Here is a 14,666-nt window from a genome sequence, read left to right on the forward strand (position 1 = left end):
GGCCCTTTTGAATAGGCTAATCATAACAGTCAAGGAACAACCCCCAGACACTCCCCTTTGCTTCTGTGGCTTTTCCTTTAAAAGTTGTCTGTACTAGCTATTTGGGGTCTTTCTGGCCTCTAGTGCTGAAAGACCCTGTCATGACAGAATTTTCATTTGGTGACCATTTATACACACTGTTCTTGTCAATGGTTGTCAATGGTTGGAGAAGTTGTGACAAATCTATATAGAGCAAATCCAGTTTAGTTTGAGAGCCAGATCTGTGGGGTTCATGGTAGTAAGAGGGCAATGACAGGGAGAGAGGGGTGAATTATGAGTGGTGCAGGGACAGTCAGCTCATCAGAGCAGTTATAGCAAATAACACAGGGATTCTCTGGGTTGGAAAATTCACAAGCATTTGTGAAAGTGCCTAGTGAAAAACAGAATACAGGAACTTGATTAGAATTCTTAGGGGGGACTTCTGGGAGCTATTTTTTTAATGAACCAAACAGGACTCAGGATCTTATAGGGATAGAACACCTTCCTTCATCTGCAGGATACCCTGAGGGACAACCTGGGGAAGTCATAAGTCAGCTGTGCCTTGGGAGGAAAAATAGCTCAGAACTGCAGGGCTGGTAAATAGGCAGTTTAGACTGGAACAGGAGTATAGTTAGTTTCTCTACTGCTTATTAGAAGGACATTCCCTCCCAAAGTTCTGTGGTAGATACCCTGGCATTTCAGTAAACATAGATCATATAAATCGGGTCTTATTGGGATTGCATTCCTTTCACTTATGTTAGGGTATTTACAGAAGAATAATGTAGAAGAGTATAGTATGCCTTGTTTGCAAACATGGTTCTCATGCTATCATAGCAGTTAACAAAACTCTGGAATTTAAACTCACCAATACTTTCTTCCTCCACTGTTGTATCACTTATCTATTTGAGCAAGTGGCCTTTGTTTGTGGAGGTTAGACATTCACTGAGAACTGATTAATGATTAGTTGCACAAGGAACCAGTGTAAATGAACCTGAAAGTATTATTTACCAAGTCCCATAATGATTGAAAATATTAATATTTACCAACCAAATTTTGATTTCCCAATAATTTTCTATCTGTAATGTATGTGACCTAGTATGTAAATACTGCATTCAGAAATATATCTACATTTACTAAATTCTTATTATGATAGCTTAAAATGGAAAAGCATAGCATGAATGCTGTGAGAGAATATCAAGGCACACTATAATTACAGTTACAACATGTACTATATAGGTAAGTACAAAATGGGAAAGCATCTTTTAAATAATTCTAGTCACTAAACTATATTAAGAAATTCTTCTCTAATTTTCTCTTCTCTCTTTGGTCCAAGAAAAGCACTCTAACCATGAATGAGTAGCTAGATTCCTTTGGTGTTGTTTGGCTTAGGCTTTGTTTTGTTGAGTAAATATTTGTTGAGTCTATTGTCCTGACAGTCTTAGAACTCACCATGTAGACACATAGCCTTAAGTGGGATCTACCTGCTTCTGTATCTTTAATGCTAGGATTAGATACTGCACCAACACATCTGGCTCAAACACACTCCTTTTATCATAGGAGTTACAGATATTCTATTTTATGATTTGGTGCTTTCAGGAGTAATGGACATACCTAGTCCTTTCTCACTGTGCTATCTAAAGAGATTGGATGTTGAAGACTTGCAGAAGTCTGGTTTCTGGGAAGGAAAAACAGCTTTCTTACAGACTCTACTGCTTCCAATGAAATAGAATGAAATTGGGTTTCCACTGAAAACTATTCTGCAAGTTTGAGAGCTCCCTGTGAATGTGTTATGCGATGTTCTTCTGTATGTGTGTTGCTTTTACTGGCTAATTAATAAAGCAGTTTTGGCCAATGGCTTAGCAGAGTAAAGCCAGGCAGGAAATCTGAACAGATAGAGAGAGAGAGTAGGTGGAGTCAGGGAGATGCCATGTAGCTGCTGAAGGAGACAGACACTAGAACTTTACCTGGTAAGCCACTGCCTCATGGCAATACACAGATAATGGAAATGGCTTAATTTAAGATTTAAGAGGCAACTAGAAATACACATAAGTCATTGGCCAAACAGTGTTGTAATTAATATAACTTCTCTGTGATTATTCGGGTGTGGGCAGCTGGGAAACAAATGAGCAGTCACCATTTACAAAATGGCACCCAATGTGGGGCAACTACATCCACATAAAATCTGAAAGAATTTGGGAAACATTTATTTCTCTTCAAAATGTATACAATTACAGAAAACAGAAAAATACATATATGACATGTGAACATTGAGAAATGGCCAGCAAGTTCTTATTAAAACAGGAGAACACAATCAGCAAGAGCTTTCTCTTCATTAAAGACTGTAAACAATTTGTTTCAACAGTAATTGGCCGTTTATGCAAAATGAACAAAGTAATGCTAAAACGATAAGAAAATTTGAGAAAGCTACAGGATTTCCAAAACCTTCAGAAGGTTAAACCAAAATTCAAAATCTATTAAAATTACTGTAAAGGAAACCACTGAGAAATGCTGTGAAGAGAGACAATAGGAATAGTCAATAGGAAAACAATATATACATAGTTTGTTACTGTATAGAAAGAATAATCAATTTTTATCAAAGTCCTTTTGACAGTACTTTAGGAAATGAGAAAATTGACAAAAAGAAATAGAATCTAAAGAAACTACAGAAACATCAAAATTAGGAAATTAGGAAACAAAGTTAGATACAGGAGTTATACATTATCCTGAAAGAAAACTAATGAGATTCTTTCTTTACATACATACATAGGACAAATGAACAGTAAAATTAATATTTTTAATTTTAAAATTGTATTTGAGTAGTACCTTTCACACAAGCTGTCAGTAACATAAAATAGGATAATCTTGACATCATTTAGGTTACACTATTCCAGATTCATTTCCAGAGAAACAATATGGCAAACAATATTGCACATCCCATTTGCATATTTTTTGTTTTAAAAACATTAGATCATTTATATTAGCTTTTATATATCACTACTTTGCAGCATGTATGTATATGTTTTGTGACTGATGCCTGCTGAGGTCAGAAAGCATCTGGTCAGAAGATCAGAAGGCTTTAGAACAGGACTTAATGTCTTTGATCCATTTGGACTTGAATTATGCATGGTGATAGATATGGGTCTATTTTCATTCTTCTACATGTTGATATCCAATTATGCCAGCACCACTTGTTAAATATGCTTTCTTTTTCCCATTTGTTATATTTTGCTTCTCTATCAAAGATCAGGTGTTTGAAGATATATGGATTGATATCCGGGTCTTCTATTTGGTTACAATGGTCCTCCTGTCTGTTCTTGGCTGTTTTCAGTACTGTAGCTCTGTAGTAGAGTTTGAAGTCAGGGATTGTGATGCCTCAAGAAGTTCTTTTATTGCACAGGATTGTTTTGACTATCCTTGGTTTTTTGCTTTTCCAAATGAAGTTGAGTACTGTTTTTTTATGGTCTCTGAAGAATTTTGCTGGGATTTTGCTGGGCATTGTGTTGAATATGTAGATTGCTTTTGGTAAGATTGTCATTTTTACTATGTTAATTCTGCCTACCCAAGAACATGGGAGATCTTTCCACTTTCTGGTGTCTTCTTCGATTTTTTTCCTTCAAAGATTTAAAGTTCTAAGACTAAATATGAAACTGTAAGTCAGCCCCAATAAAATGTTTTCCTTTAAAACAACTGTCATGGGGCCAGATGGTTTCATTGCAAAACCCTACCAGAACATCAAAGAGGAGATAATACCTACACTCCTCAAGTGTTCCAAAGACTAGAAATAGAAGGAACATTGCCAAACTCTTTTTAGATGCTACAGTTACCCTGATACCAAAACCACACAAAGACTCAACCAAAAAAGAGAATTACAGACTAATCTCACTTATGATGCTACAGTTACCCTGATACCAAAACTACACAAAGACTCAACCAAGAAAGAGAATTACAGACCAATCTCACTTATGAACATAGATGCAAAAATACTCAATAATACTGGCAAACCGAATCCAAGATCAAAAAAAAAAAACAAAAAAACAAAACCATCCACCATGATCAAGTTGGCTTCATCCCAGAGATGCAGGGATGGTTCCACATACAAAAATCTATTGATGGAATCTAGCATATAAATAAACTGAAAGAAAAAAATATGATATAAATTTCTCATTATATGTTGAAAAAGCATTTGACAAAATTCATGATAAGGGTCTTGAAGAGATCAGGGATACAAAGAACTTATCTCAACATAATAAAAGTAATATACAGCAACCCGACAACCCACATCAAATTAAACGGAGAGAAACTCAAAGCAATTCCATTAAAATCAGGAACAAGATTACAGATGCACAATAAAGTCAGATACAGATAAAAAAAGACCTCTAAATGTGTCATAGTGCTGGATAAATGTACATAGGCTTGGGAAAGAGAAGAAAAAGAATACAGAGAATTATAAAGAGAAGTAAATCATTTTTTAAAAACGAAATCAAATTCTTAAGAGACAGAGCATAGACAGTCATAGATTAAAAGGAATAAAGAAAAACAAGCCACATAAAGATGGAAAAGCTGGGCAGTGGTGGCACATGCCTTTAATCCCAGCACTTGGGAGGCAGAAGCAGGTGGATCTCTGTGAGTTCGAGGCCAGCTGGCTCCATAGCAACACAGAAAAGCCCTGTCTCAAAAAACCAATATATAAACAAATAAAAAAGATGGAAAATACAGAGTCTGGATTGTATATATTATTGTGTTTTATTTGAATTTTTTAAAAGATTTATTTATTTATTATGTATACAACATTCTGCCTCGATGTATGCCCGCGCCAGATCTCAGTACAGATAGTTGTGAGCCACCATGTGGTTGCTGGGAATTGAACTCAGGACCTCTGGAAGAGCACCCAGTGCTCTTAACCACTGAGCCATCTCTCCAGCCCTTTATTTGAATTTTTTGACTGTGAAGGAGCTAAGTACAGAGAGACATTTGATTTTATGTGCTGCTAAGCTAAACCAACCTATATATTTTAAAGGTTTCTTGACTTCAAAATTTGAGTCTAAGGATATGTTGCTTTGGAAAAGAGGTTCTGCTTTTCTTTGCACAGAAGCTGAGAACTGATGGATTTCTTCCAGACTAATGTAGTTTGATGGATAAAGAGCCCCCAAAAGGTCATTGTGAACACCCCCAAAAATACTTCACTCAGCAAAAAGCAGTAAGCAGTTTGGAGAGAACTACACCCAAATTCCCAAATATTGTTTATAAATATTTTTTTCATTTAAAGGGGAATATAAAATAGAAATGAATACTTTGCATCGGTATGGATATTAGTTTATTGATAGAAATTTAAGGTTAATTTTTTTTACTGTGTATACGAATTTCTGATCTTGATTAAGATATAGTGTTTGTCCAGCTCATTTAAAATGTAATGTATAATTAAGAAGTGTAGGTTAACAGATAATAATCTGTAATAAGCTTCTAGTCAAGTTAGATTTTCTAGACATATAGAGATATATTTCCAGTAGATAGGTATTCTTCAAATGTTTCAGAGACCTTCAGAATATGAGATTTAGAATGGTTTAAGAAGTCAGGACTTTTCACAACATGAGACACATTTGTTCCTTGCAGCATCAATCTACTTCAAGAGGATAATGGGCACAGAAGAGCCTCTTTATGGCATTGGTTGGCTATTTGAGCAAGAAACTGCTCTGCCTGGACTGTTTGCTGTTGTGCTGTATGAACTAGATTTGCAGAAACCACAGAAAAATGACTGTTGAAGTTGCCTAAAGAAGGTGAGACAGTCCTTCAGGGTTCCTGCTTCATGACAGAGTCTGCCAGACATTCTGTAGGACAGAGAGAAAAGCAACTGATGGACTTCGCCATTGCAAGACAGAATAAATCTTCAAATTTCCTGCTTTGTGGAAGTCTACTGAATATTATGGGCCTGTAGGCTGAAGATGGGTTCTCCAATGATACAGAAGAACTTTGGGTGACTGTCCAGGCAGCAAGATGTCTCTGTCAATTCAAGTTTTGGAAGTTGATTACAATGTACTTTTTTTATCTTAGGTAATATTATATCCTTCTAGAGTCTTTGATGGAATTGAAGAATAGTTAATAGTTTTCCTTAATTATGATAAAAGATAAAGTAGATATAAATATTGTAACTGTAATTCTTGCTTGATACCTGTTTTGTTATATGTAATTTTACTATGTTAAAGTTAAAACCTTCCTTTTTATTTAAACAAAAAGGGGAAATGGTGTGGAAAGTCCTTCTGTATATGTGTTGCTTTTATTGGTTAATGAATAAAGATTCTTCCTTGGCCAGTGATACAGCAGAGTGGGGCTAGGCAGGGAAAACTAAACTGAATGCTGGAAGAAAGAAGGTGGAGTCAGGACAAGCCATGTAGTCCTGCCAGAGACAGACACTGAACAGAACCTTGTCAGTAAGTCACTGCCACATGGTGATACAGAAATTAATAGAAATGAGTTAAATTAACATATAAGAGCTAGTCAATAAGAAGCTAGAGCTAGGGGCTGGAGAGATGGCTCAGAGGTTAAGAGCACTGCCTGCTCTTCCAAAGGTCCTGAGTTCATCCCCAGCAACCACATGGTGTCTCACAACCATCTGTAATGAGGTCTGGCACCCCCTTCTGGCCTGCAGGCATATACACAGACAGAATATTGTATACATAATAAATAAATACATAATTTTTTTAAAAGAAGCTAGAGCTAATAGGCTAAGCAGTGATTTAATTAATACAGTTTCTGTGTGATTATTTCGAGTCTGGGCAGCTGGAAATGAACAAGCAGCCTCCTACTACAGGTATCGGCATGAAAACAGACAGGATAACCAATGGAATCAAACTGAAGACCAGGATATGAATCCACACACCTATGAACACCTAATTTTTGACAAAGAAGCTAAACTTATACAATGGAAAAAAAGAAAGCATCTTCAACAAATGGGGCTGGCATAATTGGATATCAACATGTAGAAAATGAAAATAGATTCAATATACCAATGCACAAAACTCAAGTCCAAATGAATTAAAGACCTCAATATAAAACTGACCACACTAAACCTGACAGGCATAAAAGTGGGAAGTAGACTTCAATCCATGGGCATAGGAGACCACTTCCTAATTATAACACCAGCAGCACAGACACTGAGAGTAAATGGGACCTCTGGAAACTGAGAAGCTTCTGTAAAACAATGAACACAGTCAATAATACAAAAAGGCAGCCTACTGAATGGGAAAAGATCTTCATCAACCCCACATCAGACAAAGGTCTGATCCCCAAAATATATAAAGAACTCAAGAAATTAGAGATCAAAATTCCAAACAACCCAATTAAAAATGGGGTACAGACCTAAACAGAGAAGTCTCAACAGAAAAAAAATCTCAAATGGCCAAAGGACACTTGAGGAAATGTTCAGCATTCTTAGCCATCAGGGATATGCAAATCAAAATGATTCTCAGATACCATCTTACACCAGTCAGAATGGCTAACATCAAAAATACCAATGATAGCTTATGCTGGAGAGAATGTGGAGGAAAGGGAACATTCCTCTATTGCTGGTGGGAATGAAAACTTGTACAACCACTCTGGAAATCAATATGGCAGTTTCATAGAAAATTGCAAATCAACCTACCTCAGGACCCAGAAATACCCAAAGATGCTCAATCATACTAAAGGACATCATTTCAACTATGTTCATAGCAGCATTATTTGTAATAACCAGAACCTGGAAACAATGTAGATGCCCCTCAACCAAAGAATGGAAAAAGTAAATGTGGCACATTTACACATTAGAGTATTACTCAGTGGTAAAAAATACTGACATCTTAAAATTTGCATGCAAATGGACGGGGGGAAAAAAGTCCTGAGTGAGGTAACTCAGACCCAGAAAGATGAACATGGTATGTACTCACTCATGAGTGGATACTAGCTGTAAAGAATAGTGAGTCTACAATTAATCATCCTAGAGAAGCTGTAACAAGGCGATCCCTTAAAAAAAATCATACATAGATCTACCTGTATGGAAAGGGAAAATAAATGAGATAACTGAGAAAATTGGGAGCATGGGGGTGGGGGATAAGGCAGGGTGGAGGGGAGAACTTGAGGGAATGGGATAGTCAAGATGGAGGAGGGACAGAGATGAGAGCACAGAAAGAGATATTTTGATTGAGGGACCCATTATGGGACTAGCAAGAAACCCATCACTAGAGAAATTCCCAGGAATCCACAAGGATGACCCCAGCTAAGACCCTAAACATCAGAGATGAGGGTACCCAAACTGGCCTTGCCCTGTCATCAGATTGATGAATATCTTAAATGTTACCCATAGAAGCTTCATTTAGCAACTGATGGAAACAGAAGCAGAGACCCGCAGTGGAGCATTGGGCTGAGCTCCTACAGTCCCACTCTTCAGTGGGAGGAGTGAGAATATGAGCAAAGAGGTCAAGACCATGATGGGGACACCCACTGAAATAGGTTAACTGAGCTAATGGGAGCTCACCAACTCCAACTGAACAAGAAAGGAACCAGTATAGGTCCAAACTAGTTCTTCTAAATATGAATAACAGTTGTATGGCTGGGGCAGATTCCGGGATCGAGTGCCACTGCCAAGATTTATCCCTACTGCTTGTATTGGCTTTTAGGGAACCTATTCTCTTTGGATAGATACTTTGCTCAGCCTAGATATAGTAGGAAAAGTCTTGAACCTTCCCCCATAACAATGAGCCTTACCCTCTCTGAGGAATAGATTGGGTTGGGAGATAAGTAGAGGAATGGGAGGAGAGGAAGGAGAGGAAACTGGGATTGGTTTGTAAAATGAAAAGATAGTTTGTTTTCTCTAAAAAATAAATCAAATAAAAAACAAAAATAAAAGAATTTTCATGGTTATGGTGTCTCTTCAGAACCATAAAACCCAAACTAAGATAATTAAACTTGTAAGGTTCCTCTCATGAATTCTCTGTTTTCTAATGAATGAGCAAATAGTAAAGGATTTCTCATTTATTACATTCATAAGGTTTCTCTTTAGTATATATTCTTTGATGTGTTAATGTTTTCCCTTAAGTTTAACAGTTGTATCTGAGTGTAGTGTCATGGACCAGCATTAAACACTGTTGCTCAGGCTGTGGCTTGGTGGGATTTTTGGCTTTACTGTCATTGGCTCTGCCATAGCTACCATTTATTTACCAATAAAGATTTGGTAGTCAGATGTTAGGGTGAAAACATGCTAATTCAGAAAGCCCAAGAAGCAACCAATGAACTTCCTTTTTGGCCAAAGACCCAAAAAGAGAATGTCTCTTCAACCATCTCTATTCAGAAGATTGTAAGTCCAAGTCACTCCCTACTCTTTCCTGTGCATTTATCAGTCTCCCACACCGCTTCATACTCTCTATAGCTAATTCTTGCCAATTAGTTCTGGGTTCTTGCCCCGATCAAAGGTTGGTATTAACACTTGTGTTTCACAGTGTGACCAAATATTCCAGAACATATTCTAAGAGTTGTACCAACCAAAAAGGATTTCTCACACTTGCTTCGATTCTAAAGTTTCTGTAATGTATGTAGTCTCTGATGAGTTCTAAGGCTGGCTTTGGTGGTAAAGGACTTGTCACATTCACCGCAGTTGTAAGGTTTCTCTCCTGTGTGTGTTCTCTGATGAATCCTAAGAGATGAGTCCCAGGTAAAGGACTTGTCACATTCACTACACTTGTAAGGTTTCTCTCCTGTGTGTGTTCTCTGATGACTTCTAAGACTGTCTTTTGTGTTAAAATATTTGTCACATTCACTACATTTGTAAGGTTTCTCTCCGGTGTGGATTCTCTGATGAGTTCTAAGATTGCCTCTCCCAGCAAAAGATTTTTCACATCTGCTACATTTATAAGGTTTCTCTCCCGTATGTATTCTCTGATGAACGCTAAATGCCACTTTTTTGGCAAAGGATTTGTCACATTCATTACATTTGTACGGCTTCTCTCCTGTGTGTGTTCTCTGATGATTTTTAAACGTCCCTTTCTCAGTAAAGGATCTGTCACATTCACTACATTTGTACGGTTTCTCTCCTGTGTGTATTCTCTGATGGTTTCTAAATGCCCCTTTCTCTGTAAAGGATTTGTCACACTCACTACATTTGTAAGGTTTCTCTCCTGTATGTCTTCTCTGATGAACTCTTAGATTTGAGCTACTTTTAAAGCTTTTGTTACATGCATTACACTGGTAAGGTTTCACACCTGTGTGTCTTTTTGAATGCGATCTAAGATTTGAGGCACTTGTAAAGCTTTTGTCACACTCACTACAGTTGTAAGGTTTCTCTCCCGTGTGGATTCTCTGATGAATTCTAAGGTGGTCTTTTGTGGTAAAGCATTTGTCACATTCACTACATTTGTAAGGTTTCTCTCCTGTATGAGTTCTCTGGTGAGACATAAGATGAACTTTCTGGGAAAAGGATTTGTCACATTCACCACATTTGTAAGGTTTCTCTCCCGTGTGGATTCTCTGATGACTTCTAAGACGGTCTTTTGTGGTAAAGCATCTGTCACACTCACTACATCTGTAAGTCTCTCCTGTATGGATTCTCTGATGTATTCTAAGATAGGAGGCACTCAGAAAGGATTTGTCACATTCATCACATTTGTAAGGTTTCTCTTTAATATGGATCTTGTAATGTCTTTCAAAGTCTGATGTGTGACAAAAGCACTTACCACATTCTGAACATTTGTGGAGTTTTCCTCTATAGTGGATTTTGTAATGTACTTTGAGTTGTGAAAAATGCAGGAAGGATTTACTGCATCTTGTACATTTATAAGTTTTTTCTCCAGTATGTGCTCTCTGATGCCTAATGAGAGATGAGTGAGTCTTGAATAATTTTCCACATTTCCAGCATTGGTGTGATTTCCTTCCACTATTGGTTTGTTTTAGCTTAAGTTTATGTTTGGAATCAAAATATTTATCATACTTGGTATTTTTGTGCTTTTTCTTTCCTGTGTGAATTCTTTGATTTTGGCTAATGATGGGACACAGATGGAAACAGTTTACAGAGTCTTTATATTTGCAAGGTTCTTCGCCAGCATTTCCATTTTTGTGTCTGTTGAGGTTTAAGGTTTCACCAGAGGCATTTCTGTGGTTACTAAATCTGTACTTGTAATTTTCTGCAGTATTACTTGTGTTATGAGGTATACACTGACGGGGCTCATGAATCACTTTGCAAAGCTCATTACAATTATACGACATCTCTTGGATATTTTCATGATCATGAATAAAATGCTTTGTGCCTTGATGCAAGACCTTCTCACATTTACCACATATGTGATGGTTCTCTGAAAAATTAGTACAATTGTGAATAATAGCAATTAATGCATGAGTAACAGATTGACCAACTGATGTTTTCTTAGGTTTTCTACGACATATAAACTAGTAACTTTCAGGGACAGAGCTTTTAACAGAGGATTTTTCTACTTCATAATCATTAAATGGATGCTCATAAGAATCCCCAATCTGATTTATATCAAATCACAAGGGCCAATAATGGCCAACTCATTCCTTTTATTCTTCTTTCAATATTTTTCATTTATTTGACATCCTGACTGTAGTGTCAACTCCCTCCTCTCTTTCTGATACCTTTCCCTGCCTGCCGTCTATCCCCCCATCAAGGCATTCTCTGTTTCTGTTCTCAAACAGGCAGGCCTTCCATGGGTATCAACAAAGCACTGACATATTAAGTTTGGGTAGGACTTAGCTCCTCCCTTTGTATTAAGGCTGGACAACACAGCCCATTTTGAGAAATAGCTTCCCAATAGTAAGCCAAAGCATGAGATAAATGCCCTGATCCAACTGATAAGAGTCCCAAAAGCACATCAAACTAAACAACTGTCATACATATGTAGAGAATCTACATAAGTCCCATGCATAGCCTTCTCATTCTTATCTAAACACGGTACCTTGTAGTTCGTAAGAAAAACAGGTATTTGACCAGTAAAGAATTTGAGAAATAAGCTCTGTGAAGGATCATATGAAGACTGTCTCACTATTTCTTATGTTTTTGAGACAGAGTCACACAGTACAACTTACGTCAGCTAATTCCAGGTTAGCAAGGAACTCACCAGGTCCTCCAACTTCAGCCTCCAAAGTGCAAATATTAAAAATAATACTGCACCAAACTAAACATAGCAACCACATCTCAAAAATGAACAAAAACAACATTCGCACAAACAGCAGTTTTTTCTAAAACCTTTTGCATTGTTTATAATCAGAAATAGGAAGAGTTTAATGCAGTAGCAAAATAAAAACATTCTAATTATTATGAGTTCTGCAATATATTACCTTGTTATGAACAGTCAATATTCTTTGAACTTTAAAATTTTCTTTCTATATTACATAGAGTGCTAAAAAGACCACAGAGAATATAGGATTGGTTACTCTTCTAGAAAACACAGAATAATGTAAATAAAGCAATATTAAAAAGTTATGTTAGTAACCAGAATTTTCCTCATTTCTTGGGTTATCTAGGTTCAAAGAGTTACATATATACAAATTAGGTAAATGAAAAGGATGAATCAGGAATTCTACAATAAGAGAATTCTTACCCACAAAGAGTAGATTGTTGTAATTCTCTAACATCACATCCATGTACAATGCCTTCTGAGCACAGTCTAGACATTCCCATTCTTCCTGAGAGAGGTCCACAGCCACATCTCTGAATGATAACAGACCCTGCAATGGAGAATTATCTATTTACCATGCACTGTTCCACAAATGATATCTTGAGTAAAAGAAACCTAAAGAATTAGAGACAGAGACATGTCTGTGATATAGATGAGGCATGGCAAATTTTAAAGGTCAAAATTTTTCTAGAAGTGCTGTGTTGCTATTCTTTCAGAGACAATATATAGAAGGACTTGACTTACTACATTGCAAACATCCATTAGGACTCTCGCCTCCATGAATTTTCTGATGTACTCTAAGACCTGAGTAGCAGGGAAAAAAAAAAAAAGATGTGCCACAATCAATAAATTTGAAAAATTTGTGTCCAGTTTGAAGTTTTCACTTATGGTACTACAAAACAGAATTTAATCTCAGATCCAGGAGATCCAATGCTCTCAGATGAACCTTATAGGCAGGGGTCATACACAGTACACGTGCACACACACAAACACTCAGGGATATATCTATATAAAATAAAAATTATAATTTAAGTTTAATAAAAGATATTTTCTAAAATGTTCAGTCTTTATCGTATTTTCAATCTCTGTAAACACAGGGTGACATAATAGTCTTGCAATCACCAAAATTTTAGGGAATATAACATAGACATTTAAGGTCTAGATACAAGAAAGTACCTTTATGAAGTATGTGTTGATAAGAAACAGAATCCCAGAGCCACATCTCAGATGTTAAAGCTGTAATGATTAAAGGTATGCTTCGACATTATACAACTGCTGACCTTACTTGAATATGGACATTAGATCAATCCTGTTTGAAGCTGGGTTTACCTGACTCTAATCTAAAACGTTCAGGGGGGATCCTGAGGCCTTGGAATAATGGTATAATGTTTTGTCCCTTTCTAGAACAAATAGGTAGAAGATGGAATGCCAAAAAAAATTTTTTTTTTTTTTTTTTTTTTTTGGTTTTTCGAGACAGGGTTTCTCTGTAGCTTTGGAGCCTGTCCTGGAACTAGCTTTTGTAGATCAGGCTGGCCTCGAACTCACAGACATCTGCCTGCCTCTGCCTCCCAAGTGCTGGGATTAAAGGCATATGCCACCACCGCCTGGCTGGAATGCAAAATTTATGGATGATTAGGTCATCTTTTTTCTTGAGAGTAAGGAGTTTAAAATCATAGCACATACCCAACGTTCCAAATACACAGAACCCAAGTTTGTGAAGATATGTTTTGAGAAATATTTACAACCATGAAGTAAATAAAGAAGCAGAATTATACAACATTAATGTTATTTACATTTTCAAATTCTTTTTTTTTAAAGATTTATTTATTATGTATACAACATTCCTTCCGTGTATGCTTACATGCCAGAAGAGGGCACCAGATCTTATTATAGATGACTGCAAGCCACCATGTGGTTGCTGGGAATTGAACTCAGGACCTCTGGAAGAGCAGTCAGTGCTGTTAACCTCTGAGCCACCTCGCCAGCCCCCGATTTTCAAATTCTTGATACAAACAATATAGATAAATAACAATCTCATGAATTCCACACAGTATTTCAGTACAGAATAATTAGAAATATACATGTAAATACATCGCCTATACGACAGTGCATTCAGATGTAGTACAAATATTTTCTATTACCAAAACAAATATTTTAAATAGAATGAGAAATATTCTAACTCTTCATTAATTTTGAATATATTATTGCTCGTGTGATTGACTCAGATGAAATTTTTTTAAAATATTTATTTATTATGTATTATTTATTTATTTATTTATTTATTATGTATACAATATTCTGTCTGTATGCCTGAAGGCCAGAAGAGGGCGCCAGACCTCTTTACAGATGGTTGTGAGCCACCATGTGGTTGCTGGGAATTGAACTCAGGACCTTTGGAAGAGCAGGCAATGCTCTTAACTACTGAGCCATCTCTCCAGCCCCCTCAGATGAAATTTTAAGCCTCTTAATCTCAACTTTATTCTTCACTTCAGTATT

The 14,666-nt window shown here is 36.7% G+C and overlaps 1 protein-coding gene across 2 annotated transcripts; it reads right to left on the bottom strand.

Annotated features, from left to right (window-relative positions):
* Window positions 1-9,353: 9,353 nt before the first annotated feature.
* LOC121449254 (zinc finger protein 883-like) lies at window positions 9,354-12,691 on the bottom strand. Of its 2 annotated transcripts, XM_041653559.1 has the most exons (3): window positions 12,594-12,691; window positions 11,118-11,327; window positions 9,354-11,069 (listed from the first exon to the last, which is right to left on the bottom strand). In XM_041653559.1, the coding sequence occupies exons 1-3, from the start codon at window positions 12,634-12,636 to the stop codon at window positions 9,556-9,558; spliced, it is 1,767 nt and encodes a 588-aa protein (XP_041509493.1). In that variant the 5' UTR covers window positions 12,637-12,691; the 3' UTR covers window positions 9,354-9,555. The 2 variants fall into 2 exon arrangements, with proteins under 2 accessions (XP_041509493.1, XP_041509492.1); XM_041653558.1 differs by having other exon boundaries at window positions 9,354-11,327.
* Window positions 12,692-14,666: the final 1,975 nt, after the last annotated feature.

Source organism: Microtus oregoni, unplaced genomic scaffold (assembly GCF_018167655.1).
Source record: "Microtus oregoni isolate MIOR12 unplaced genomic scaffold, Mior012 000006F_ref0000085, whole genome shotgun sequence".
In the NCBI taxonomy this organism is placed as follows: Eukaryota; Metazoa; Chordata; class Mammalia; order Rodentia; family Cricetidae; genus Microtus; species Microtus oregoni.

Bases quoted from the DNA above. Each gene is read 5' to 3' on its own strand.
- LOC121449254 (XM_041653558.1), bottom strand. From the start codon at position 12,636: ATGGATGTGATGTTAGAGAATTACAACAATCTACTCTTTGTGG. The intron at 11,328-12,593 runs GTAAGAATTCTC...CTAATTTTTCAG, and splicing joins CAACAATCTACTCTTTGTGG to AGAACCATCACATATGTGGT.